The sequence below is a fragment of the Botrytis fragariae genome, assembly GCF_013461495.1.
Source record: "Botrytis fragariae strain BVB16 chromosome Unknown tig00000054, whole genome shotgun sequence".
Taxonomy (NCBI): Eukaryota; Fungi; Ascomycota; class Leotiomycetes; order Helotiales; family Sclerotiniaceae; genus Botrytis; species Botrytis fragariae.
In genome coordinates, this window is record NW_023500993.1 from 395766 (window position 1) to 422437 (window position 26672).

A 26672-nucleotide genomic window follows, 5' to 3' on the forward strand; every position below is an offset into this window, starting at 1 on the left:
ATTAGGAAATTTCTATAGCAATATCCATCCACTTGGAGGTAGGCGAGAGAAAAAATGTGCATGGCTTTTGAGACCTAAAATGAAGGTTGTGTTTGCATGCAGCCAGCGATACACATTAAATTATTCAGAAATAGATATAAAAGTAGCGACTGAGCCTCCAACAGCCCAAACGGAAAATTCAAATTTACGACAGATAGCAAAGGTTGATATGCCTTTATGGGTCCCACTCTTTGAACCTTCAACTTGTATAGCTTTATCAAACTCCCAGCCACCGAACCCAACAGTCGAATTTGTATTTACTATTGGTGCCCGTAACCACCAAAATGGTTAGGAATATACATAACCTTCCTCTAGCAAATCCACTTGGATGAGGTTTAAACAAGTAGAAGAGTGGAGAGCCTCGGGTCGCGGATATAGACCATTGAGTTGTAATCATATATAAATCCACACCGAGGACCTCGGCGTAGACATGCAACAAAACGTTTCAAATACTTTAAATCCAGTAATAGTAAAGCCACGTCGAAAGACAAGGGAGTGAGAGATGCAACAGGAAATAAAAAGCAGTAGAGAGCTTTGTCGTGATGAACATGCCAACAAATGTTGATGTGCTGCGTGCTAAGCCCTGAGTAGGAACAAGGGTTTGATTGCCCCCAAAATCATCTGCGTCGCCAACACCAACTGCTATAATAGAAAGGCTAGACCGAGGGAGTTAAGAGTCAGGTCGTATTGATGATGTTGATGGAAATTGTTGGATCCAGTCTTTGAATTGCTGCAAAAAAGGAGAAAGAGATTTCCGTACAGCCGCCAGCTTCACAACGACTGTAAGGACCCACGTTCATTATTCTGGAAGCGTTGTGTTTCGTATGCGCCGACATATTTTGGATGTTGTCTACCTTTTTGCAGGAAAGACCACATTGCGATCCAAGACTTGATGAGCTGATGATCTGCGTTACTAATTCTGGAAGCATTGAATGAGTTGACAAATTGATGTGATTGACGGCGGTTCATGACTGTGATGACGAAGAGAACCTACTAGGACCGGCCCAGTCTTTGCTCAAGAAAGTTGTCTGACAGCTCGAGACAGCTCGAGACAGCTAGACCCGGAACACTAATCAAAATTGTTTTACTTCAGCCTGAACAATTTCCCCGCAAGTAAAAAGAATAAACATCCAATTATATCTTCGCTTTTGGTCCAGGTATTTGGTGAATCGCTGCACCATGCACGTCGTAAGTAAGTCTCGAGGATGATGGATGATGGATGAGGATGAGAATGAGAATGAGGGATGAGATACACGAGGTACACGAGATACACGAGATACAGTCGTAGCCGCAGTCATCTTCATCAAAGTCATACTCATACGGAGTCATACCCATACCCATTCTCATTCTCATTCTCATTCCCATTCCCACTCTCATTCTACCATGCAGTTGCTCGGTTCCATGAAGGAATGTTGTTGACAAGGGACCTGAGCGGTAATACCCAAGAAAAACCATATTTTTGGCTTGTCGCACACATCACATAAACCTCACCTCCTATTTTTGTTCTATTCTAGAAGAAATAGAAGTCAAGTCAAGACAAGACAAGACATGAGTCAGATTTGTTTCTTCTTCTCCCACAACTCAATTGCTTCTACGATTGTCTCAATTCCTCTTTACTACACGAATATCCGATTAACTTTGGGAAAAGTCAATTGAAACTTATTCAGAAACAAACAATAGGAGAACGTTTTCAAATTCACTATCTGCCGCATGCAGTACAAATATTATGATAAAGATCATGTAGGATCGGGATTTGGTACAACACGATCTAATAATTTCTGAGCGGACACATCAACAAAATACACAAGCCATGAGTACAAACGTTACTGAGGTTTTCAGAAATCATGTAACAATGGACGACATCGCAATTAATCCTCAAACCGCGCAAATTTCGAGTTCAAGGAGACTTTCGATGGAGGAATATTACAAACAAAATAATGAATCTTCCGATCACATACAAGAACCAGAAGTTGAGGAGGAACCAGAGGAGGAACCAGGGGAAGAATCGGAACGTGAGCCAGAAATTGATGTTGAGGATAAATCCACACATTCGCAGTCGTTAGTAGATCCTCTACTTGATTCTCCTCCTTCTTACGATGCTTCCGTTCGATCCCAAAATATGCGAAATCGTTTAAATATTCAACCTCGAGAAGATGAAGGAAGGGAAATTCTCCCAGGATATTCTACTGGTATCAGTTTGGAGAATGTGTTTATGAGGAAAATGGAAATGCAGGGCGCGATACACAGAGCTTCGGACAGGAATTGGTATCGAGTATATGCAACATTACAAGGAACACTTTTGACTTTTCACAAGGTCAAAGGCTCGGGGGTATTTGGTTTGGAGCTTGGGGATCGAAAGAGTACACCAGATTTACCTGTTGGCACAAAACGTGGAATTTTATTGGGAAGCTACAATTTACAACATGCAGAAGTTGGCATAGCTGCAGATTACGTAAAGTAGGTTTACACACATCAGATATTAAAGGGCAATACTAATAATTATTAGGAAGCACTATGTTATTCGAGTCAGAGCAGAAGCAGACCAATTCCTTCTATCTTGTGTGAAAATCGAAACATTCGTTACCTGGCTTCAATCACTTTTCACAGCCATCAACCTCTCTCTTCCCCTCGACGAACGACAAATACCCCGAGATCAATCCATTCCACGATCACGGAGACGAAGAAGAAGGGAAGCCAGAGAGGTACAGGTCAACGACGAACTTATTCGAGCACAAGAAGAACTCATCCGAACACATTATCCCAATTTCGCAAGTTCAAACACCCCCGAAGGTAGAGCCATTACCACTCCCTCTCGATCATCCACAGCTCGACCCTCCACCCAATCATCTGCTCCTCATACATCGCGCGTCCCCGACGAATGCATTAACGAATCCGAAGCCGCGCTGGAAGCTCTTCGAGAAATGGGTCTTATAAGCAGCCGATCCCGTCGTCATCGCATACTTCGACGCACACCGAACCCCACCCCTTCCCACTCTTTCTGCCCCGAAACGGGAAAATGGCGTCCGGAACATGCGTGGTCTCCTAGATACGATATGATATATGCCAAAAAATGCATGGCGATTCTCACAAGTCGCTCGCCTCGAAAATCAAATTACTTAATTATGAAAGGAAAACAATGGATTGTGGATTGGAGTACCGGCTCATTAACCAGATGCGAACCTCCGGAATATGGAGAGGAGTATTGTGGGAGCTGGAAAATAAGTCATAATGGCACGCCGGTGAAGGCCTAAATTCTAGACTTGGGATGGAGTTTTTTATACTTTTCTTTTGTTAGGTTGGGTGTAATGGGGGTGTTTATGCTGGGTGGGGAAAATTGGCGTCTCAAATATACAGATCTTTTTGGTTTTGGACGAACCGTTTGAAGATATTCTAGATACCAGGACGGGAACATGGGATATGAATCGAGGTGTTTTTGGAGCCTAGCCATTTTCTTGACTCGTTTGTATTGTTATATAGTGCGCGATCCATCATTGATTGCATGCATAGTCTTTCAGTATAGTATAAGTAAACACTTTATACTTGATCATTTCAATGTCCTGGACTTGGTGAAGATGATCTTCAGAGTAACTCCCGTGTACACCAAATCCCTTTTTCAATACCGCCAAGCGCCACGAGATGAAATCCAATAAACGCCAATAAATCTACAACTCCCGTTGCCTTCCTTAATTACACCCAAATCCCTTCTTCCACCAAAGAACTCCCATTATCACTCTACCCCTTCATCCCATAAACCCAACTCCCACAGCCACCAAATCTAACCTACGCATCCCTCAACACATTTTCCGCTTCCAGAGCCTCCTTCCCCAGTCCATCCACCTCCCGATCTATAACCTCATTCGCGCGATCCAAATCTTCCACGACAATTTCAACCCCTCTCACTAATTTCTCAATCTCCTCTCTCTGTTTCTGGATCTCGTCTGCGAGACTCGCATTTTGCGATTGTGTCGTTTGGAGTTTGGCGTTGAGTTGCGATTGTTGGGTTGTGTAGAGAGGGGTGAGATGGGCGGCGAGGATGGAGGGCGCGGGGAGGGTGTGGGGGCTAGGATGAGGGGGGAGGTTAGTTGTTTGTTCAAAGGTAAATTCAAAGTGAGAGTGATGATAGAGAGAGTTAGACAATAAAATAGAAAACAAAAGAAAGGAAGAAAGATAGATAGATAGGAAGAAAAACTACTCACGCAACCCCCAGATCCCTCCCCTCAGTCTCCGCATCCACCCCCCTCGCCTTCCTCCGTCTCGCACTCTCGATCACCCCTCGAGTCCATTCAATCGTTCCACCACTCTGCGTTCCTGTAATATCGTCTCAAATTCATCGAGTGCGAATTGGCGTAATCGGGAAACCATCTGGCCGTGTACGGCTTTGAGCGCTTCCGGCGCATTGCGCGAGATGGAGGGGAAACAGGAGGAGAAGGCGGGGTAGGATATGGTGTGCAAGGCGGAGGCGAGAGATTTTTCGTAGACGGTGCAGAGGGCGTTGGCGCGGGGGCCGGGGGTGAGGGGGATGGGGGCTTGGGGGGAGGGGAGGGTGAGGGCGAGGTGCTGGGCATGGTTGGGATTTGTGAGGAGAGATTCTTTGGTTGATGGTGGTAGCAAAGTTTGAGTCGGGAGGTATGGATGAGGGTGGATTATATAGTTGTAATTGTGGTTGTGGTTGCGACGGTGAGGATTGTGTGGATAGATGAATGAGCGATTGTTTACATTACATTTTTTTGCGATTTGGTTGTCGCGACGAATTGATAGTGGAATGACGCGTTTTCGCTAGTTTTAGCGTGTGTTTTTAGCGTTGGTTCCCCTGGACATCCACTAGGTTTCAGGCGACTTTCTGTTTGATGAACTCCCTACCAGGCATTTTCACTGTTTTCACTGTTTTCCCTGTTTTCACTGTCTTCTCTATGATTTGAGGAATGGTGAGCTGATATTCTAAAGTTAGATTCGTTTTGGCATTCGATCGTGTCAAGAATCATTTATTTCAGATATATTTTATCACTGATCAATTGGTTTGTGTGAACAACACACCTGATCGTTCATCGACTTTATGAGATCTTGATGACTTGAACTGGAAGAACACAGAGCACCTAACTACATCTAGGAAAATCTGTACATCAAAAGTCTGGATGACAGGAATCTAAATGACCAAGTTGCGTCTGGATATCAAAATTGACCTCGAGCTGATTTCAGAACGATGCCAATCCATGGTATTTCTGTGGTATTCGTACCGGTGCCATAAAGTCTCATGCTTATCTGGCAGCAGTTTGCGGGACTACATGTTATTCATTGAGTTGGATATTGTCAATCAATTGCCGATGGAATTCATAAACCAGAGCATACGTTTTCTCCTACAAGTGTAAGAATGTGCCAATAGTGCCAATTATTGCCCACAGCCAATTTTAAATCAAGTTCGGGTGTAGTCGAGCATTGTTTCTTTCCAGGTAAAGATTATACTTTGGATTATTTTCCCTTGATTTCCGTAAATTTATCCATGCTGGCGCAATAACACCCTTCCTGGGTGGCACTATATATTTCGGCGAATTGGAACCCGTGTCTTCAGATTGCGGCAGACAAAGACTCGGTTTAGAACAATATACCATTTAAGAGCTATGGAATCAGCCTGGTTTAAAATGGCTATCTTCCTCTTTGAAAATGTCATTTCTTGCCTTTTTGCTCTGTGCTTCAAGATCCCGAAACTTTTCATCTCTTTTCTCTAGCATTTTTCTAGTTCTTCTTTGCCAGAGGAGCCACATGCCCAACAAGGTCACAGTGGTTGGAATCGTAGCTGCCCAGTAAATGTAAAACTTTTTCGAGACTATTCCCGCATAAACACCGTGTTGAAAATTGAAGAATGTGGTACTGAAAATTGCCTATACTCCAATTAGTCCTCTAAACAGATGAATGTTTGTGTTTGTGTAATATTACTGCAAAAAATGTACCAGGTAGAAACAAAATGCCTAGTAATGACATAGTGGTCTGCTTCCTTGTTTCTAGCATTACTTCTAGATCTCTCTGTGTTTTCTCCATTTCTCTTCTCTCTTCTTGTTTTGTTTCCTCTAGGCGTGCCGTTTTTCGACTCAGCAACTTGCTAAATTGTCGCTGTTTCTCTTGCTTGTAGATATCCAGCGAGACCAAATTTTCTAACACCTCCCCAATCAACTTCAATCTCGAGATTGTAACTTCACGGTGGGTGCTTATTCCCTGGAGCTTAGACTGAAGTAGTTCAAGCCTTCCTTCTATCATTGTTTGAATCTTTCTCAATCTTTCCTTCCTTTCATTCGGCCACAGAATTTTGAACTCGGATGCTGTTTTCTCCATTTTTTGGACAATAGTGATGTACCCTTCCGGCCGCTTCCACAAAACATTTTTATGGCAATCTACCAAGTCACTGTTGATTTGTGAAAGATTGACTTTATCTCGCTTGGTAAAATCTGGATGTGCATATCTGTGAGATGCATCTACCACTTGTTTTTCCAAGATTCGAACTCGTTCTCGATTGTCTCGGTGACGTTTGTCTTCTCCAAAATCAATGTCACAAGAAAAGACCAGAGCAGGCAGGAATAAGGGATGGTCGATTTCACCAATGCATTGACGAAGACATGTGATACATCGAGTAACATCGGCTCGAGGAGTACCCTTGAAAAAGGCATTCGTGATACCAGTCTTGAGAGAGTGTGAAAGGACCAACTCCCAGTTCCGAGCGTTAGATGCTTTTTTGACGTCGCTTTTACGGTATATTATCTCTGCCAAAGATCAGTATTATTGTATATCTATCTTCCCAAAGCGACTCACGAAGATAATGATCATTACCGATTTGCTCACATCCGGACCAGTAAAATGGGCCTACTGCACTTAGAGTCTCAATCCATGAGTGAGGAAGATACATTGTGTCCACAATCTTTTGATGAAAGCCATTTGGTAAGGATAAAAACTTGGGCTCGAATGTATTAGGGTGGATTGCATTTCCTTGCAGGCTGATATCATTAGTGAAAAGTAGTTTCATCATACTAGAGCGCCCAATCGAATCCAGATTTGAGATGGTATTTCTAAAGCCAAAAAGATACTATTGAGCTAAGCACACTCGTGCTGATTGACTAAACAGCCGAGTTGGCTGACGTGATAAATTGGTCGAATGGACTGCAGGAAATTCACGCCACCCTGCTATGATGTAGTAATATCAGAGGCTCGCAATCATCGCTTCGTCGTTGATATCTCCTAGGATACCTGAAACGAAATGCTTCATGGCACTGAAGCTTCTTACATGAGTCTGATTCCTCCGATGCACCCTTGATTCTTGTTTTTGAACCTGCCCTAGAATCTGTAAGCTTGATTCTAACCTGACTTCAACAACAGATTATCAATATATCGACGCTGTTTGAGCAATCGAATATTTATTTTCTCGTTGCTCGAAAATCAGATCTCACCTTTTGATTCAAAAAGTCATCAAATTCTTCTACCTCAAGAATGGTCTCTTCGGTCACTGTAGTTCGGTATTCCGGATCCTTTTATACCAATCAGATCATTAATGTCCCGATACAAAACAGTGAAAATTCACAGTGTTCATCAGATCAGGTGACTTACAGCATAAAGAAAAGTTTCGAAACATGTCGTTTTCTCTTGCACTACAGTGCAGTCTTGCAAATGTTGGTCGAATAAAAATTTATCCATGATAATCTAAATGATTTAAAATGGCTAAATATTGGTTGCGGCGCGGCAAGCAGGACCATCATTAATACACAATTCTTGAGGCTGAAAACCATTTCTTGCTCGGATTTGTTACTCAATGAGGTCACCGATAGGATGCATAGTTCATGCGAGTGTCCATATGGGTAAGGCTAAAGCGCCACTTTGAGCCAATGAATACGGCTTACTTAACAGCGGATTAATGACTATCCGAATGAATAGTTTGTGCCATTCACCTATTGGCTACAACAGAACTTACATACTAACAACAGCTGCCCCATTTGGGCAACAAGCAATCAATTGGTTACACACCATCATGATATGTGGCTTGTCATGGTCGAATAATTTCTCTCTACTGCATAACTCTATTCTGCGCATATTGCTTGTTCACGGGTGCAACTGAGCACCCTATTATGTTCATGGCATAATGATTGTGGCGAATATGAACCAGCACGGGTTTCTTTGATCATCAACTCTTACGCATTCTTCTTGGGTAGCTACACAAGCTAAAGATCTTTTGAAATAGAGAAGTTCGAAGTATGGCCCAAAAAAGTACAGAATGCTGGACTCCCGAAGCAATGTCAACCCTAAGTCGAAGCTTTCAGATCGTCTTGAATGCGACTGAAACCTATACATACTATATAGTCCTCAGTAAAATTAGGGTTACGTCTAAGCAATGTGACTCAATATGCGAGTGTGTAAACTTGTAGCTTTGTGGAAGCCTTATATTAATCAAGACAAATGTCCCGTGTCGAGATATTCTTTTTACGTATGCCTAGCATCACTCGATACACCTAGGAGTCATGCATTATGGACTAAATTGCGAGTTTTGTCCCACCATTGGGACCGAAATTGTACTTTAACATATGATAATGAGCCTATTGTTGTAAACAACTTCTCCAATTCCTTACAGTCGCTTTCTCCGGAACAGCTCATGATGTGGAACCAAGTCGAGCCTGCCAATTTCAAGGCAGTAGGTATGACATTGCGAGGCACGGTGGTGTTCAGAGATTCCACATACTATGTGCTCGCAGACCAGCGGGCTTTGGAAACAGGAATGATATTATCTACTGAATTTGAGAATTATGGTGCTCCTGGAAATCGCATGCGCGTTAATATTCTTCTTCTTTGACACTTACTTACTCAGTACATCGGGGTTGGTAAAAGTCTTGAGGAATTGAAATCAAATTATGATTGCGAGGATGAAGATGAAAAACCCTCTCATTGGTTGGGATAGAGTGAGGACTTTTGTCGTTGTTTTTTGACTCTCTGCTTTGCTAATTTTGTGAAAGGACACAAATTTCCGAACCTATCTTGAATATTTTTGAGCGATCAATTGCTTTGGCACCTCCGGTTTTATGGAGACTTGATAGGCCGATTTGGAGATGAATGATCGAAGGTGTGGCACCTGGATATCTTGATGCTGAGGCCGCCGGAAATAGTCTTGTGGTCGAATATGATCACAAAATATTCGTTCAGACATGTATATAAAGGAACTGGGGGTAGTTTTCCTCAGTAGAACAATACGCAAGACGAAATGAAAGTAGATCAAACACGGATTACTGCCTTACTTGCTGCGACACAACCACAACTCTCGGGACATGCATCATTCTGACTATCTCTTCGGACGGAACTTGCGGTGATCAACAGGATATACTTGTACGGGCTCAAATCTCTGTTCGTGTTGCAGTATTCATGGAGATTGATGAGTTGATTTTCACACCCGTGTGATTTTCCAGCTAGAATCCGTTTCAAAATGCGGATATTGATATTGATATTGATATTGATATTGATATTGATATTGATATTGATATTGATATTGATATTGATATTGATATTGATATTGATATTGATATTGATATTGATATTGATATTGATACTTCATCTAGTGGCTCTACGACGGATTACTGCAGTGCATTTTGCGATACAACACGGAAATTTGGATCTTGTAGTTAGATTATAGATGCTTTGTTGAGCATATCGGAAATACTTCGAATGTCTAATGGAATGGACAGAAAAGGATGATTTGTCCAATAAAGGTCTTCCAAACGTCTCCTGCTATTCTCGCCCTCTCTCCATTTTTATCCCAGATTTTTTCATGGTGTGCGTATAACTTTTAGCCCCAGCTCCTACGAACTTTCAATATCAACCTGGAACTCCATAACACAATGGCTGCACTGTAATGACCCCACCGATATTTGCACCAGTGCGCTTTTTGCTTCGAGTAGAAGTCCGCGACACTTCTCATAATAAGTGTATCATTGGTTTTATCCCGGCGCCACCGCCGGCATATATCAGAACTAACATGCCCCTTCCCGGCCCTCTAAAATGATGTGTTTCCCCCCGTTTGAGGTATAAAGACCCCCACCATCGTATAATTTACCGGAAGTCCTTGCCACTGGGGCAAGTAACGCCATATGATTCGTAATAACATTTGTCATGGGATCAAGTAGGCCGACGCAATCCTTTTGTTGGTAAAATATTTTCACAGCCAATATGAAAATTGCGTTGTTGCAGCCCGATGCTTGACATCCTTATCCGTCAAGTAACTGAGCCAAAACTTGCTCTCTGTAGGTGGGTTGTAATAATTTGTCAATCAACAAAAGCTGTGAATCAAGCTTTTTGGAAATCCGACGCATGCGATTCCAATGAGATTTGCCATAAGATCGCTTGTAGTACTGTAACGATCCTGCGTTGTCTACATGGTGAATAATGAGACATAGCTCGCATACAACATGATTGGATAAATGATTGGCGAGAAGCTCTAAGAAATGTAGCTTCTGATATGGTTGGGTATTCAGATGCTGAAGATATTGATTTCTCATTCGTTTTTTAATGTGCGGACTACAAATCGAAAAGGCGGCGGCTGATGAGATGGGTATTCGGTCGAGAATATCAAGCAGGATATCCATCGGCAATTCCTCTATCTTCGACAACTTCAAAGCGTTTTTGACTGTACACAAAAGGCCACTCCAACGCCATTTGTCTAATATTGTCAGATTGCGTGCGGGAGGTATACTCCGCGAAATTATGATATCGAGGCGTTCCAGCAGTGTTTTGAGAAAGGGAATAAGCAATTCAATTGCCAATATGAAGTATTGATATCGAGGAGAATGTATTAAATGACGCTGTAATTGGCAGATACAGGAAGTGTTATCATACATAGACATTGTGAATTTCTTTCGATAGATGGTATACAAATAAACGGATGTGATCTTGTATTGATTTGGGAGGAGAATTTCCAACAAAACTGGTGACGAATTGACCTTATCGCTAGAATAGTTAAGAGTTGGGACCTCTATCAACTTAAATAATCATGAGTGATTGCTTTCAGATTTACTATGACGTCTGAAGTACTTGCAGTCTTGCACTATGATATGGAGTTAGTCCATTCTCTTCCTTCAACTAAACAGACTAGTGTAGTGATTGACGCCTTGGAAAACCTCTCATACCTAGGTAATATTGAGCAATGCCGTAAAGTGAAATCAGAGGTAAAAAATTACATGATCTCTCAAAACCATACTTGGGGCAATGAGACTTCATATAAACCAACAGAAGAATGAATTGGACACTTGCAATTGGACGTGTTTCAATTGGAAAAGTAAGGTCGCTTTGTTCACGACTCGTACTTTTAGGTTCACACGCAATTCGTATATAAGCTTCTAAGCCAACGGGCGATGCACTCGCAATTCTTCCCATACTTCAATCTGATTAAGTTAAGTCGACGAGTCTGTGCGGTTCAAGACTTCAAGTGGATGGTTCAAGATCTACTAGGTATTTTGAAAATACAACATGGCAGGGCGCCAAAAAGCTTAATAATAACTGGCAAAAAGGGAAGCCGTGTAATGACTCTCATGATTGTTTGAATTTCGTGAGTGTAACATTGTTGACAGGATTGACGTTGATGCCATTAATAACCAATAAGTTCTCAATTTGATCAATACAGTTTTGCCGGAGAATCGCCGATGACTGTACTGCCAAGGTTGGGGTGCATTAGTGCGGAATGCTTCCTCACTCCTCCGCTTAATATGTTGAAAGTCACGAGAATGTGCCACCTCGCAACAAACAGATCTTAATATCGATTCAAACATTATACTGTTTGTGTTTGATGTGAATCTCGGCAAATTTGAACTTCTAGTTGATGAAACAAGCAGTCAACATGAATCGTCTTCTATCACCTATCTTCCAAGCTAGTAAATATTCCGTCCCTGCAAAGACGCCAGCCAATGCTTCAGCATTACGCCAGACCTTAGCTGGAAGTTTACATGGTAGATCCTCAATGCTGCGAACACGGTTCATCTCTAATTCGGCTCACAACGGGACTGTTCCTCCTTACACTTTCAGCAAGTCAACAGTGTTATTATGTTCTCTCGCGTCTGCAACCGCATCACTATGTTTTGGATATGGCTATATGTCATACCAAGGTAGACTTGATCAAAAAGTCTTCGGATCTCCCATAAAGTATGCAGAACCAACTGTCATGCTTCAAGTAAGTTTTGGAGGAAAGAAATTTGACTATCACGTGAACATCATTCAGCTAAGATGTAGTAAAACAGGCCATTCAAGAAATCGCCAACGAATTAGGAGATGACTCAATTAGCTATGACGAAGAAGAACTATTGAGGCATTCTTATTCGGAATGGTCAACTTCAAACTCAGAGAAAAGACCTCTTGCGGTTGTCTATCCGAAAGACACAGGTGATGTTGTCAAAATTGCAAAGATTTGTTCCAAGTATAAAGTTCCGATGAGTGAGTTCTTGTGAAAAATCCAGTGCCATCAATCAGACTGACTGGTTGGAAATAGTACCATTTGGTGCGGGCTCAAGCGTGGAGGGTCACATTTCCACTCCTTGCTCGGGATTAAGTATTGACTTTGTGAAGATGGATAAAATTGTTCAATTTCATCCAGATGAGTAGGTCTGACCGCTATCATTATGGGACTATGTTGACTCTAAGAAGTATGGATGTTGTTGTACAGCCAGCTGTGAACTGGGTGAATCTTAATGAGCAAATCAAGGACACCGGCCTTTTCCTTCCATTAGATCCTAGTCCAACGGTATGTTGTTTAGAGGGAATCATTGTACTGAGTTCTTGAATTATCCTCTAATATTTCTAGGCTCACATTGGAGGAATGGTTTCTACAAATTGCAGGTATTGTCATCTGCGCCTTCATATTTCTGGCAGTTCTCATATTTCTTAGTGGTACCAATGCAATGAGGTATGGCACCATGAAAGACTGGGTCATTAATCTCACTGTTGTTCTGGCTAATGGTACAGTAATAAAAACTCGAAGAAGGCCACGGTATGTTTTCAGCTTTTGATCTAGTCTCCGTGCAACATTCGCTCTAACCATAAGATAGTAAAACTTCCGCAGGTTACAATTTAACCTCACTCTTCGTAGGAGCAGAAGGAACTTTGGGGTTGATTACAGAAATAACTCTCAAGCTGGCTGTAGTTCCTGATACGACTAGTGTTGCGGTAGTTACATTTCCTTCTGTTGCTGATGCTGCAACAGCTGCTTCGAAAATAATTAGGACAGGAATCCCTTTAGCGGCCATGGAGGTTATGGATGAAGTTCAGATGCAGGTCATCAATAAGAATGGAGGCACTGGAGGAAGGATGTGGGAAGAGCGACCGACATTGTTTTTCAAGTAGCTTTCTCTTAAATGATTTGCCCGTTCTAATATCGTACTGATGAAAATAGGTTTTCTGGCACAGAGCAAGCAATAAAAGACCACATCCAGCGAGTGCAGACCATAGCCAAACAATGGAAAGGTGGAGAGTTTCAATTCGCACGAACAGAAGAAGACAAGACTGTTCTATGGTCCGCGAGGAAAGAAGCTCTATGGGCTATGCTAGCACAACGGCCACCAGGCACAGAAATCTGGAGTACAGATTGTGCTGTGCCTATGTCAAGGTTAGCTGAAATTATAGGTAGGTCATTATTTCTATTAAAATTCACCTATCCACTAACATTGACGACGTTGTAGATATTTCGAAAGCAGAATCAGGGAAACTCGGTTTGTTTTCCAGTGTACTCGGTCATGTAGGAGATGGGAATTTTCATCAAGCTGTTATGTATAATCCAAAAGATCCAGTCGAGACAGCTGCTGTCAAGAAGTGTGTGTATGATATGCTTGACAGAGCATTGGAGATGGAAGGAACAAGTTCTGTTCGTACCTTTGAGCCATCACATATACAGCGAAATGCTAAGTTATAATAGGGCGAGCATGGAATAGGGCTTGGTAAGAAGGTGAGTAACCAGGATTTGGGGTTTCGGACGTTCTGTGCAGCAGCAGCAGCAGCAAAACTTAAAATATCCGATAAAATTCCATTGTAGCCCCATAGCTAAAAACTGTTAGGATTGCTTGATGAAGGAACTTGGCCTCGATACAATTACTGTCATGAAGAAACTCAAGCATTCTCTTGATCCAAAGTATTTCCCCAACAGACATTCAAGTAGAGGGGAAGCTAATTCAGGACAAAATAGTTGGCTATTGAATCCAGGAAAGATATTTAATGAGCCATGAGCCATGAGCTATGAGCCCCAAATGTCGAGTTTCAATATTAGATGCTTGAACCTCTCGTCTCAAGTATTTCAAGCGACTCTCCTTCCGCCAAGCTTTGAACGTGGTGGGACATCGGTACATCAAGAAAGAGTACGAGCAACTTCGAAGACGTCAATAGGAATTTATTTGCCATATGCACTATTATTCATCGCTCGAGGTGAAGGCAACAATTTCCAATCTACTGCAGCGTTTTGTGTAATCTATTCCCCAGAATTCCTTTCTTACCTTAAACTTTCCGCGATCTATTCCTCTGCAATCATAACATGAATTCCCACTTCCCCCACTAGCCCCACATCCGTTCTCGGATCGGATACCCCGATTCCTCCTAGTTTCCATTGCAACCCCTCTTTGCCCACTTCCCGGGTGAGTTTTTGCAATGGGTATATATTAAGAAACAAAGCACTTATTTTCAGATCAATAGGACCGCTGGCGCAACGGTAGCGCGTTCGACTCCAGATCGAAAGGTTATCCGTTCAAATCGGGTGTGGTTCAATACCTCCATTGATTCAATTTTTGTTCTTTTGATTCTCATGCCTATAAATATAGCATAGCCTCTGAGTTATATTCTTTGACACTTTTGCATCACCTAGAAAATGGGTATGACACTGACAAATTTTGAGGTTCAGCGTGTGCTTTGAATTTAGGACTGATGAGCAAATTCTATTGAGCATCATTTTGGGTCTCGTTCGTGAAACTCTGATATGTGGGGTTTGATTACAATTTTGAAATCCCCAGATCTGCTGACTTTAGAAATTCTGCAATTGATGCGGTACATTTTTGACTCCGCTCCTAACAATCATGAAGCGAGAAACTCCATAAAGGGGCAGTGAGAGAATCGGGAGAAGTATTCGGTATATGCATATGTACAAAATGGTGGAAAAGACATTATCCGATAACTTCAACCGGGGATTGGTTACCCGACAGTGTCTGTGTCTGAACGCTGGCTGGGCAGAAGGGTCAAGACAAATATCGAGGACAAATTTGAATTGAATGATAGATATATATACTCTGTCCTCCCCATTTAATTCACATCTATGCATATTCTTCTTGTTGAATTATTCCCATTTTTTGTATTGAGAAGTTGATGACATTCTCGCCCCTTCATCGGATCTAGATCAATAGCCGACGCTTAACTCCCCGGCTTCAAATCAATTGCCGATTTCATCGCGTCAACGACATTTACTATTTCTTACAAAAACTTCTTTTCCACCATCAATTACACTTCATTTCCTTAATCTTTCCTCATTCTGTAAATATGTCTCTCTCCCGTCGTATTCTCACCACCACTCGCCTTCCAGGCCTCCGCATAACATCATCTATCCGTTGTCAGTGGGGTCAAAAATCACGAGATTGCCGACACTTTCAAAGCTATGTCCGACTTCTAGAAGCGCCTCGAAACCCATATAAAGACGAGGAGAACGTTAGCAAAGCACCAAAGATTGTAAGAGGCGCGAGTAAAGTATATAAAAATGCTGATGAGGCCGTTGCGGATATCAAGAGTGGATCGACGATTTTGAGTGCGGGGTTTGGATTGTGTGGAACGGCTGGTATGTTATTCTGTTTACTTTTGGCATGATTTATGATCCTTGGGTAAGGAGATTTCCATAATGTGTGATTCTGATTTGAGATATAGAAACAATTATCGAAGCATTAGAACGAAGAGGACCAGAAAGTCTTCATTCCCTAACCGCCGTTTCCAACAACGCCGGAGCATCGATACCAGGTGGTCTAGGCGCCTTGACTCAATCCGGTCAAGTAAACCGTTTAATTTTAAGTTTCATCGGTAGTAACAAGGTTCTCGAGAAGAAATATCTCGAGGGAAAAATCGCTATTGAATTATGTCCTCAGGGAACTATCGCTGAGAGATTGAGGGCTGGTGGGGCTGGTATCCCGGCCTTTTATACGCCTACCGGTGTTAGTAAGTATTTGCTTGATCTTTGAGATGAGATGAAGAATATTCATATTGATGGTTTATAGGTACATTGTTACAGACAGGTGGTATTCCTACTAGATTGGGCCCCCCAGCAGAAGGCTCGAAAGAAAATACTGTCTTAGAGAAGGGACAAGTAAGAGAAACCAGAGAATTTGACGGCAAGACTTATTCGATGGAAAAAGCTATTAAAGGAGATGTTGCTATTCTCCGAGCATGGAAGGTCGATGAAGCTGGAAATTGTCAATTCAGGTAATTCCTCTCGATTCAACGCTGAAGATATCATGATATTAACAAATTATAGATACACCACTAGAACATTTGGACCTATCATGGCCAAAGCTGCCAAAGTCGCTATTGTTGAAGCCGAAGAGATCGTACCAGTCGGATCGATTGCTCCAGCTGATGTCCATCTTCAAGGAATCTACATCGATCGTATTGTTCCAGCTACCGTTCCTAAGAAATTAGAATTGAAGAAGACTCGTGCACCAGAAGGTAAAGAAGATACTTCGAATAAGTCGGATGCAATCACCAGAAGAGATAGAATTGCCAGGAGAACTGCGAAGGAATTGAAGAATGGTTACTATGTTAACCTTGGTATTGGTAAGTTTTTATTTCGTTGTATATTTCGAGTTGGGGGTTTGCAAAATGACTGACGTGGAGTAGGTATTCCAACTCTTGCACCTTCTTTCTTGTCTCCTGAAACAAAGGTTTGGATTCAGTCTGAAAATGGTATTTTGGGAATGGGCGCATATCCAACGGAAGAAGAAGTTGATCCGTAAGTTTTCTTCTATCTGTAAAACACCGGCAGTGAATTAACATCTTCAAGCGATATCATCAACGCCGGTAAAGAAACCGTAACCCTCATTCCGGGTGCGTCAACCTTCGACAGTGCCGAATCCTTCGCTATGATCCGTGGTGGCCATATTGATGTCTCTGTTCTCGGAGCACTCCAAGTCGGTGCTAATGGTGATTTGGCCAACTACATGATTCCTGGAAAGGTGAGCTCCCTTCTATCCCCCTTTACTTCCCCATCTAAGTGTAGCAAAAACTAACAAATCAAACCCACAGATCTTCAAGGGAATGGGCGGAGCAATGGATCTCGTCTCCAACCCCGACGAAACTAAAATTGTCGTCGCAACAGAACATGTAGCAAAAGACGGAAGCGCAAAGATTGTTCAGGACTGCAGTTTACCTTTGACTGGAGCAAAGGTCGTTAGCACTATTATTACTGATTTGGTAAGTTTCCATATACATCTAAGTTCCCTCTACGCTTCATCAAACCTTGGGATTTGGGTTTGATGGAAGGATTTAAGAATGAAAATACTAACCCCCATATTTCTAGTGTGTATTCGAAGTCGACAGAATCAATGGTGGTCTCACATTAACCGAGTTGGCACCAGGTGTAGATGTTGAGGAGGTTAGACAAAAGACCGACGCTAAGTTCGAGGTTGCAAGTGATATCAAGAGTATGGAGTAAGATGTATATTGTGGATGAAAATGATTATAAGTTATGTAGAATCACGAATGTAAAATGTTAAATTTTCAATGTAATTTTACTTTGATGGATTGTGTGAGTTTACTATGTACAGTGGATTTAGGTTGAATGGTAGATGCACATGCAATGAAGCTTGGGGCTTTTCTGACATAAATCATTAAATCCGATTCAAAATCAATATCTCTACCTAAATTGAACCATGGCAACTCCGAGATTGAGATATTCATATTTGAAATCTCTACCATTTATCGTACCATCCAACCCATCATACCTCAAACATATCCTCACCCTCCCAAGTAACAAAAATCTTAGACAGCTCCGATCCATCAACCGTCCCCACTTGAAACGACTTGAACCCCTCATCCATCGACGCAAAAAGTTGTTCCCAATCATTCGGATCGCGAACTCTAGCATTCTGAATCCCTTTCATAGAAGATCATCTGCTTTAAATCTAGTTAGCCAAGTAATATATCTCTAACAACATAGAAAATCCAAACGAACCTCTGTCTCCTCAGTTGGTATGGTGTCAATATACAAGGGGCCGGAAGCACTCTATCACAAACCAATACCCTCGCTCCTTTCTTCAACGCCGGAATCAAATTTTCCAGAATCCTAGCCGCGTATTTATCAGACCAATCATGTAACACGTTACAAATAAGATATACATCTGCTCCCTTCACAGGCTGCTCTTGAAAGAAATCATGCGCCATGAAACTGAATCTTTCCTGCAAATCATCAGGTATCGTAGTATCTCTGACTACTTCGGGTTGATCCTGAACAATACCCTTGAGCTCAGGAAGAAATCTTAAAAGCTCAACCCTAACTGTTCCTTTCGCGCGACCCACATCTACTACAAGATCATTTGCAGCATCGTCTCGTGAAAAACTCCCCAAGACGCGTTGTACACTCCCACTCGGTCTGCTTTTCAAAAACGCCAACGCTTTTCCCATTTGTTGCGATCGTCTAGAATCCCTTGATATATATTGCATCATGGGAACATCCGTTCCATTTACAAGTGCATAGCCCGATTCATTAGATTCCTGTGATCCAGGCCACTTGATCATGGCATCGATGAGACGAGTAGAAGCGGGTAACATTTCTTCGCTTACGAAACCGATGAAATCGGAGACGGGAGAAATTTCGGCAAGCGCTTTGGAAGATGCGGTGTGTGCGATTATTCCTGGGGATGGCTCGTGGAATATGTAGAAGGATATTGCGTGTCGGATTAAGCTGCGTGCGTCAGATTCGGGGATGGAGCATGTTTGGGCGATTTCGGGGAAGGTGGAAGTGCGGGTTGGGGGAAAGGATTTTGCACTGCGGGAAAGGGTTAGTTGTTCTTGTGATAGAGTTATAGAAGAGAAAATAGTGAAGACGGAATGAGTCAATAGACGCGATCTGATGACGCTTAAGTTAGGATAGAATATTGTTCTTACATCCCAAATCGATGTAGTGCGGTCACACTTATCCAAGTGTTTGGCTATGAGAATAAGTCGGTCAATTTCTATTCTCCTGAAAAAAAAAAGTACTGGGAAGACATACGGGAGGAATTAAAGATTCCACAGGTCCAAGCATAAGAGCCGTCAACTCATCCGATGCTTCAAGTACAGAATTTCTAGAAGCTTGAATGTCTGGCGGCAGAGATAGTGTGAGGGGACAAAAAACATCAAAAGAAGGAGAAGGAATATTATTTGATGTAAGATATTCATCAACTTTGCTGGTATGTTCCTGGATTGTCGCGGCTCACTCTGCTATTCTGGTGGCTGGAGACACCTTGAGTGATCGTTTTACTTCTCCAAATCAATCCTATCATTTCCTTTAGAAAATAAAATCATTTAAATAATGGTACATTGCCCAATGAAGAAGAGGTTATTCCCTTAAGAGCCCAACATCACGTAATGTTGAGGTATTCACATCCATTGATATATATCCATTATCGATTCCAACTACAACAAAGGTTGATAGGTAAAACGAAGTCCATCCCAACGAGACTAATGAGTTCCTTCTGATCAAATATGAAGGATTTCTCTCATATTTTCACAACTTTATCCATATTCGAAGATTCAGAATTGGTAGCCAACTTGAATGATGAACTGAGACTGGTCTTTCTGATTATCGAAGCAGTTGAGACAGAGGATAGAAGAAGAATGGCAGATTCTTCACCGGCCAAATAGGGAAAAGAACAAATGCAACGCTCGATATTGAACCCTGGCTATCCTCTTACTCAAATAATCGATCGGAAATGACATTGAAAAGCATATCTGAGTATCGGGTCGCGAAAATTGGAGGACAATAAGTGAAAGTTGTGAAGATGCACCAGTAACTTTACTTGGTGCATGAGGTGAGCTGTGAATTGCAATAACCCTTCGATACTGTACATTCGGATATGATCTCTAAAAGAGTGGAAGAACAGATATCAGAGATATCACCACACACGGAAAGAAACTTGCAGAATATTGATACTTCAGGCAACACCTCCAGCTATAGAAATCCCAAGCGGACCAAGCGGCCGCAAACCATCCTCGTCCCCGCATCTCCATAATAATTTCCATCTCCAACTTGTGAACTTTCGTCCCCTCGAATCCTCGATTCGCATTCGCAATTCGCAATCCTTAATCCCCCTTCTTCTCCAACCGTACATATATATACAAAACCCACCATGGGCAAAAACAAACGCCTCAAATCTTCCTCCAAAAAAATCAAAGGAGGCCGCGGACCCGGAAAACCCAAACCAGCTGGAATCACCAAACCCAGCTCCAAGATCCAAAAACCCTCCTCTGGCATGCCCACGAAAAAACACAAACAAACACACCATACTGTTCCCATAATCCCATTTTCCTCTCGCGATTCTATCCTGCTAATCGGTGATGGGGATCTCTCATTTGCGCGCTCCTTAATCACCCATCACGAAGTAAAAAAGTTAACTGCTACGGTTTTCGAATCTTCACTGCAGATACTACAGGAGAAATATCCGCATGTGGGAGAGAATATAAAGGAGATTGAAGAGGGAGGGGGAAGTGTAAAATATGGGGTTGATGCGACGAAGATGCGGGCGTGGACGAATGCGAAAGGAGGGAGGGGAGATGGGGTGATGGATCGGATTATTTTTAATTTTCCGCATGTGGGTGGGAAGAGTACGGATGTGAATCGTCAGGTTAGGTATAATCAAGGTTGGTATTCCTTTTATTTTTTCTTCTTCTATTCGAGGAAAATGCGCTTCCATTTCTGTAAAATAAAATAAAAACACTAACACACCCTCCAGAACTCCTTACATCCTTCCTCGCCCGCGCAATCCCCTCTCTCTCCCCTACAAAAGGCTCCTCTATAATCATCACACTCTTCGAAGGCGAACCCTACACATTGTGGAATATACGTGATTTAGGTCGACATGCGGGACTGGAAGTGGAGCGGAGTTTTAAGTTTCAGGCGGGAGCGTATCCGGGGTATAAACATGCGCGGACAATGGGGGTTGTGAAGGGGGGAGGGGGCTGGAAAGGAGAGGAGAGAAGTAGTAGGAGTTTTGTGTTTGTGAGGAAGGGGGAGGGGGCGAAACAGGGAGTTGGGAAGAAGAAGAAGGAGGAGAGTAGTGATGATGAGAGTGAGGTGGGAGACGAAGATGAGGATATGAATGAAGATTTTGAAGCAGACGATGGGGAGTTTGAGAAGGGGATTGAAAGAGATGACGATAGTGGATCGGATGAAGATGAAGATGAGGAAGATGGCTTTAATGGTGTTAGCGGGAACGAAGACGAACCTCTAAACCAAGATTGGACCGAGACGAGATGAAGCGGCGCCACCAAACCAAGAGAAGTAATTTTTTAGACGACAAGCAAAAGATTTCAAGACGACATTGATCTTCCATACGATCGGCGAAAACATTGTTATTCATTATGCGTAGTTGGCTATTTGCCATACTATGATATCATCTATTTGTACATTTACCCTGAAACTCCCCCGATATAACGCCATCTCCGTCAGATCTTGAAACCGTCGACTTTTTTTTCGTATTTACCGAAATCTAGAGTTCAATCACATCCAGCGGGAATGATACCTGTTGTGCCATCACTTGACCATTCATAAGGATCTCTCCACCCGACTTCAGCAACCCTTCACCAAGAGTACCTTCAGGATGTAAAGCATACATTGGTGCTTCCATTGTATCTCCATCAAACAAAACCATATTTTGGATTGGTTGTTGTCGGTGACCAAGCACATTAATCACATCTTGTGCAAGTTGACCACCAAGGACCGCTGTAACAGGAGCTATTTCGCTACCAAGATTTTGAAGGAAACTTCGTAGGACTTCCGAACGTAGAGTTTCAACAGGGAGCCCTAAAGCTGTATGCTTTTTATGAGCTAGGACGGTAAAAAGTTGAAGATCTTCTTTGGTTGAAGGTAATCGACCATTTTGAAGTTGAACAAACTCCCATAATGCTCGTAGACAGGTTAAAATTGGAGTGACTGCCTTTAAACGACGTCTGCTTTTGAGATATTCAGCAGGTAATGTTGCAGCATCACTAGCCAAAAACCAAGTCGAATAAAACTCTCTCTTTGTCACGACCTCCATAGATTTTCCATTTTCCTTCTTCGTCTTGACATCAATGACACTGCGAGTTCGTGTTTCCGGTTGTAGAAGTGTAGGTCTATTACTTCGTTCTCTCTCCACCACATAATCATGTTGAATCAAATCCGAGAAAATAAAGCCATAGAATCCATGAACCCCCGCCGCATAAAAAGGTTTATGATTTAATCTCGTAGCCGTATTGATGATATTCAAACTTTCCGGGTCCAAATCCGTCGCAATCACAATATCGAAACCCCCAAAATATTGCGGTCCTTTGCTTCTAATATCATCTTTATCCACAATCACATTGACTCTGGGGTTCAATTTTCGTATTTGAGGAGCAGCGGCTTCGGCACGGTTTGTCCCAATATCAGTTTCGGAGATGAAGAATTGAGCACCTAGATCGGCGGGGGTAACAATTGAATGATCGCAGATGGTTATGGAGTGGATTCCGGCCAAGACGAGATTTTTGGCTATTTCATTGGAGAGGGCTTTCATGGTTATGAGGAGGATGTTGGCGGAACGGATTTTCTCTTGGGCTTGAACTCCCCAGAGTCGGATTTGGCGATCGTAGAGGGCGATTTCATCTTGGAGGGAATGGATTTTAGTTTTTTTTACATTTTGTTGTTTGTTGTTTGCTAGGAGGGGGAGAGAAGAGAAGACTTACCGGCGCTGATACCTGCTGAAGTCATGATGGGCACGACATTAGGATTTGGGACTTCCATTGAAGGGAGATCCATTTTGGATATTGTGGAATTGTAAGAATGGATGTCCGTTGTTGGTTGTAGAATTGGAAGGCGAGAGAAGCTGGAGATGTGAATATGTCAATTCTAGAACTTGATTTCGTAGGTGAAGGTAGTAACCTTATGGATTGATGATGATAAGTAAAGCTTAATCTTTTGCTATCTTAGCGTGTTTTTTTGAGTTGTGAGGCTGAAATTGTGCCTTGTTGTTGATTGATTCATCAAGAAGATATACTTTTTGATATTGAAGTCTGCGATAACGTGTATTGGAAGTATTGTTCAAAACACAACAAGAAGTCGAATATAGGAATCTTCACAAGTTTTGATTGATATTCACTCTGCCATCCATCTATAGCCCGGCTTACCTACTTATCCAGTTCTTTGTCCAATAATGTTCCCATCTAATCTTCTCTGGTCCTAGTTCTGTGTAATCCGAATCAACCCCACAAAGCCCCATAGGAATTTCTGCCATGATCACTCACCATCATTCACCACCAATTCTTTACCTCACTTACATATCTCACACCTCACATTTCGCATTTCACACCTCACACCTCACTTATCACTCCTTACACCTGACTACTCCTCGCACCTTTTACTCCTTACACCTCAGACCTCACTCACTTCATTACTTCAAGGGGTCAACAAACCACGTCTTCTCACTACAACACCATCACCCAATCGATCAAATATTTAAATATCCACTCACACATACCTACCTGGTACATACATACACATACATACATACATTCAGCATCAGCGATCCATAAACTTCTTATTAAAGAAACATCTTATACGAATAACATCTCTCCCCACATCCTTTATCAATCCACTCAAGAACATTCATATTCATTCTCTCTCCGCAATTATCTCTCTATCAGCTTACAAAGATTCAATTCAATCCAATCCCCTATGTCAAGGCGACTCTTTTCAATGGTACATTCATATTCTTAATATTCGCCATATGATCTATCCCACTAATTAATTTGATTAAAGTCGGGGAACTTTGATGATCCGCCGAGTCATTCATCTACGGATTCTCCCACCGAAACAGCAGAAAGATTAGTTCAAGAAATTCTAGAGCGCGGTCCTAATTCGAACAATACAATAAGTCCATCGGGTGAACTTTACAGAGCAATAGGTCGATATACCGAAGCACGAAGAGCAGAAGCCGAAGACATAAGAAATATGTCATCATCAGAACGTAGGGTCGAGAGGCAACATAGATTAGGAGGAAGACGTTCAACATTCAATCATGGATCAAGTCGGGAGGAATTTGATGAAAATGAAAGGGAAAGGGATATAAATTCACGAAGAGCCGAAGTTACAAGAAGACGAGACGCAACCAGACCTATTCCTCCTCTACTTGGTCGTCGAAGACCTCGCCTCTTACAATCCGATCGATATATGGAACCACAACGTGCTTCAGTCGAAGGCAATCTTTTAAACTCTCTATCCGAAGATGTAAGACAATTAGAAGCCGCAAGTTTGAACCTTCGAACTTTATTAGCGACCCCCATCGGTTCCAGGTTACCGTCACCCGATCATGTCATCGAGGGAGAATTTGGTCGTAGAACCAAGAGAAGAAAGTTGGATCAAGAGAATAAAGGAGAATCGTGGCAAGGTTTCAAATATGGAAAATATGGTCAAGTCGAACCTGGGACTTTACAAATGGAGATTGTTAGTTGTGATGGAGGACTATTTCAAAGTTGTCCAGAAGGAGAATATGGTTCAGATAATGTTTTGAAAGATGATAATACCGTTTACTGTACTAAAAGTAATCGTTGTAATATTGTCTTGAAACATCAAGGCGAAACTACGTTTTCTCTCTCAGAAATAGTTATCAAGGCACCTCATAAAGGATACACAGCCCCGTTAGTATTTTATTATCTGTTTTCAGTACTGCGCAATACTAATTAATATTCAGAGTTCAAGAAGGTATGGTATTTGTTTCCGGAACATCGAACGATCTCCTTACTCGTACTGCGCAATATCAAATTCAATATTCCTCACCATCTCGAGAAAGGCCACCTGTTTCTATAATGTCTATTCGTCATAATGATGATGGTACTAGAAGTATGACAACGGCTCAAGCTCGTGCTGGACGTCTTGTTCAATTGGGTGCTCAAGATCCTGAATGCGATTTAAATACTCCATATATTCCACCTACAGCCCAAATTCCATCCGATTTTACCAATATTACATCACCATATCAAGTCACTATGGAATGTAGTAGTGATTGTTCTGATAACGAAGATCAACCTCGAAGAAATCGTCGAGCAGCTTATAGAATGAGGGTATCAAGAGATATTCCAGATGACCTTCGACTCCCGGAAGAAAGTAGTGATGACGAAGATGAATTTCCTCCAGCAGGTTACAGACTTTCAGATGATGGTACTCATTACTATTACGATGCATCACATTCAGCAAGAGTCTCAAGAAGTAGACCACAATTGGAAAGGAGGGAAACAGCTAGTAATATTACATTAGCGGAAGCGGCGGAAGCATCTCAAATCGCAACACAAGAAGCAGTCGCAGCTGTTGGAGGTGAACTTATGGTTCCTCATGCGAAATTCTTTATTGAGAGGGACAAAAGTAAGTGTACTATTAAGTTTAGTACACCCATTAGTGGGAAATATATTCTTTTGAAGTTGTGGAGTCCAGATGGGAGGAGTGATGGGAATATTGATATTCAAAGTGTGGTTGTGAAGGGATTCGCAGGACCGAGAATGTTTCCAAAAGTGGATATGATGTAGGGAATATGGTTTGTGATTGATGGATAGAAGTTATGACGAATGGAAAACGGATTTAAGGTCTGGGATCTGGAAGGATGGTATTTGGAGCATATGCATGGACGGTTGGTATCTATATGATTTGGGAAGGAAGGTCGGAGGGGGGTAGGAGGAATGAGGATATAGGATTGTATATTTAGTGGAATTATATGCTGGCACATATACATTATATGTATTGAAGCAATGCATGTGGTTTTGGAAATGCAAGTCTTTAGATATGTGGGAATGGGACTCATATCTGGTGGATACATGAAGCTTGTAGTACTGTGAATGTAAATGTGTGTGTCAATGCAGCGAATGGGGAAGGGGACGTGGTAGTGTCAAGGCCGCGAGAGATAGATGAAGTGAAGAAAGGATGTCTGGTTATTTATCGAAACAGATATTTTGATTGCAGATGTAAGATGGAGGACTAAAAGTAGAGATGAAGGTAGAAGCGCATTCCTACATTTTCTCATTGATTCGAGCAGCGTGAGAAGAAAGCAAAGTGATGTGTGTGGGTGTGTGCTTTTATGTTGTTGTGTTTGTGTTTGTATCTCTAGGAGAGGTGGAATAGGGATGGTTCACTCGCTGATATAGGGATACTTCATTTTTCTCGAATTTGGTATGCTGTTCTATGCCATGGTGTAAGCACTTTCTATCTGAAGTCTCGACTCTTTTGTTTATATGAACCACCCATTCAACAAGGCATTAGTTTTGTGTACCCTTTCCCAGGAGATGGAAATGATCACAGGTGAGAAGGGTGGGATCTTTGCGTCTTGGGGTTGTGCTTGGGCTTGAATTGGAGATTGAGTGGGATTGTGATGGAGGCCGTAATTAACTTCTCGCCGATGGATAGACCTGTAGGTTGGAGA

The 26672-nt window shown here is 42.1% G+C and overlaps 10 protein-coding genes across 10 annotated transcripts; 6 read left to right on the forward strand and 4 right to left on the reverse strand.

Moving 5' to 3' along the window:
* Positions 1 to 1849: 1849 nt before the first annotated feature.
* Bfra_004889 (putative ph domain-containing protein) lies at positions 1850 to 3290 on the forward strand (the record flags this gene model as incomplete). Its single annotated transcript, XM_037335280.1, has 2 exons — positions 1850 to 2496; positions 2546 to 3290. The coding sequence occupies 2 exons, from the start codon at positions 1850 to 1852 to the stop codon at positions 3288 to 3290; spliced, it is 1392 nt and encodes a 463-aa protein (XP_037192375.1).
* Positions 3291 to 3819: 529 nt separating this feature from the next.
* Bfra_004890 (putative mind kinetochore complex component protein) lies at positions 3820 to 4604 on the reverse strand (the record flags this gene model as incomplete). Its single annotated transcript, XM_037335281.1, has 2 exons — positions 3820 to 4099; positions 4414 to 4604. The coding sequence occupies 2 exons, from the start codon at positions 4602 to 4604 to the stop codon at positions 3820 to 3822; spliced, it is 471 nt and encodes a 156-aa protein (XP_037192376.1).
* Positions 4605 to 5660: 1056 nt separating this feature from the next.
* On the reverse strand, positions 5661 to 7713 carry Bfra_004891 (uncharacterized protein; the record flags this gene model as incomplete). The annotated part of the gene is made up of 6 exons (XM_037335282.1): positions 5661 to 5915; positions 5971 to 6788; positions 6838 to 7019; positions 7307 to 7356; positions 7470 to 7547; positions 7627 to 7713. The coding sequence occupies 6 exons, from the start codon at positions 7711 to 7713 to the stop codon at positions 5661 to 5663; spliced, it is 1470 nt and encodes a 489-aa protein (XP_037192377.1).
* Positions 7714 to 8469: 756 nt separating this feature from the next.
* Positions 8470 to 9056, forward strand: Bfra_004892 (uncharacterized protein; the record flags this gene model as incomplete). Its single annotated transcript, XM_037335283.1, is given in 3 exon segments — positions 8470 to 8497; positions 8508 to 8839; positions 9021 to 9056. 3 exon segments carry the CDS (start codon positions 8470 to 8472, stop codon positions 9054 to 9056), a joined length of 396 nt encoding a protein of 131 aa, XP_037192378.1.
* Positions 9057 to 11887: 2831 nt separating this feature from the next.
* Bfra_004893 (putative d-lactate dehydrogenase protein) lies at positions 11888 to 14258 on the forward strand (the record flags this gene model as incomplete). Its single annotated transcript, XM_037335284.1, has 11 exons — positions 11888 to 12217; positions 12285 to 12477; positions 12533 to 12641; positions 12688 to 12784; positions 12845 to 12879; positions 12929 to 13030; positions 13089 to 13379; positions 13433 to 13662; positions 13719 to 13900; positions 13952 to 13981; positions 14091 to 14258. The coding sequence occupies 11 exons, from the start codon at positions 11888 to 11890 to the stop codon at positions 14256 to 14258; spliced, it is 1767 nt and encodes a 588-aa protein (XP_037192379.1).
* Positions 14259 to 15552: 1294 nt separating this feature from the next.
* Bfra_004894 (putative coenzyme a protein) lies at positions 15553 to 17707 on the forward strand (the record flags this gene model as incomplete). Its single annotated transcript, XM_037335285.1, has 8 exons — positions 15553 to 15844; positions 15931 to 16215; positions 16275 to 16479; positions 16532 to 16830; positions 16894 to 17005; positions 17039 to 17228; positions 17299 to 17466; positions 17573 to 17707. 8 exons carry the CDS (start codon positions 15553 to 15555, stop codon positions 17705 to 17707), a joined length of 1686 nt encoding a protein of 561 aa, XP_037192380.1.
* A 283-nt stretch (positions 17708 to 17990) lies between these two features.
* Bfra_004895 (putative hydroxyindole o- protein) lies at positions 17991 to 19535 on the reverse strand (the record flags this gene model as incomplete). The annotated part of the gene is given in 6 exon segments (XM_037335286.1): positions 17991 to 18140; positions 18227 to 18277; positions 18391 to 19039; positions 19159 to 19202; positions 19265 to 19450; positions 19470 to 19535. 6 exon segments carry the CDS (start codon positions 19533 to 19535, stop codon positions 17991 to 17993), a joined length of 1146 nt encoding a protein of 381 aa, XP_037192381.1.
* Positions 19536 to 20381: 846 nt separating this feature from the next.
* On the forward strand, positions 20382 to 21508 carry Bfra_004896 (uncharacterized protein; the record flags this gene model as incomplete). The annotated part of the gene is made up of 2 exons (XM_037335287.1): positions 20382 to 20892; positions 20985 to 21508. 2 exons carry the CDS (start codon positions 20382 to 20384, stop codon positions 21506 to 21508), a joined length of 1035 nt encoding a protein of 344 aa, XP_037192382.1.
* Positions 21509 to 21740: 232 nt separating this feature from the next.
* Bfra_004897 (putative dna damage tolerance protein rad31 protein) lies at positions 21741 to 23026 on the reverse strand (the record flags this gene model as incomplete). Its single annotated transcript, XM_037335288.1, has 2 exons — positions 21741 to 22873; positions 22954 to 23026. 2 exons carry the CDS (start codon positions 23024 to 23026, stop codon positions 21741 to 21743), a joined length of 1206 nt encoding a protein of 401 aa, XP_037192383.1.
* Positions 23027 to 23941: 915 nt separating this feature from the next.
* Positions 23942 to 25785, forward strand: Bfra_004898 (putative regulator of chromosome condensation -like protein; the record flags this gene model as incomplete). The annotated part of the gene is made up of 3 exons (XM_037335289.1): positions 23942 to 23965; positions 24026 to 24903; positions 24957 to 25785. 3 exons carry the CDS (start codon positions 23942 to 23944, stop codon positions 25783 to 25785), a joined length of 1731 nt encoding a protein of 576 aa, XP_037192384.1.
* Between the last annotated feature and the right edge of the window lie 887 nt (positions 25786 to 26672).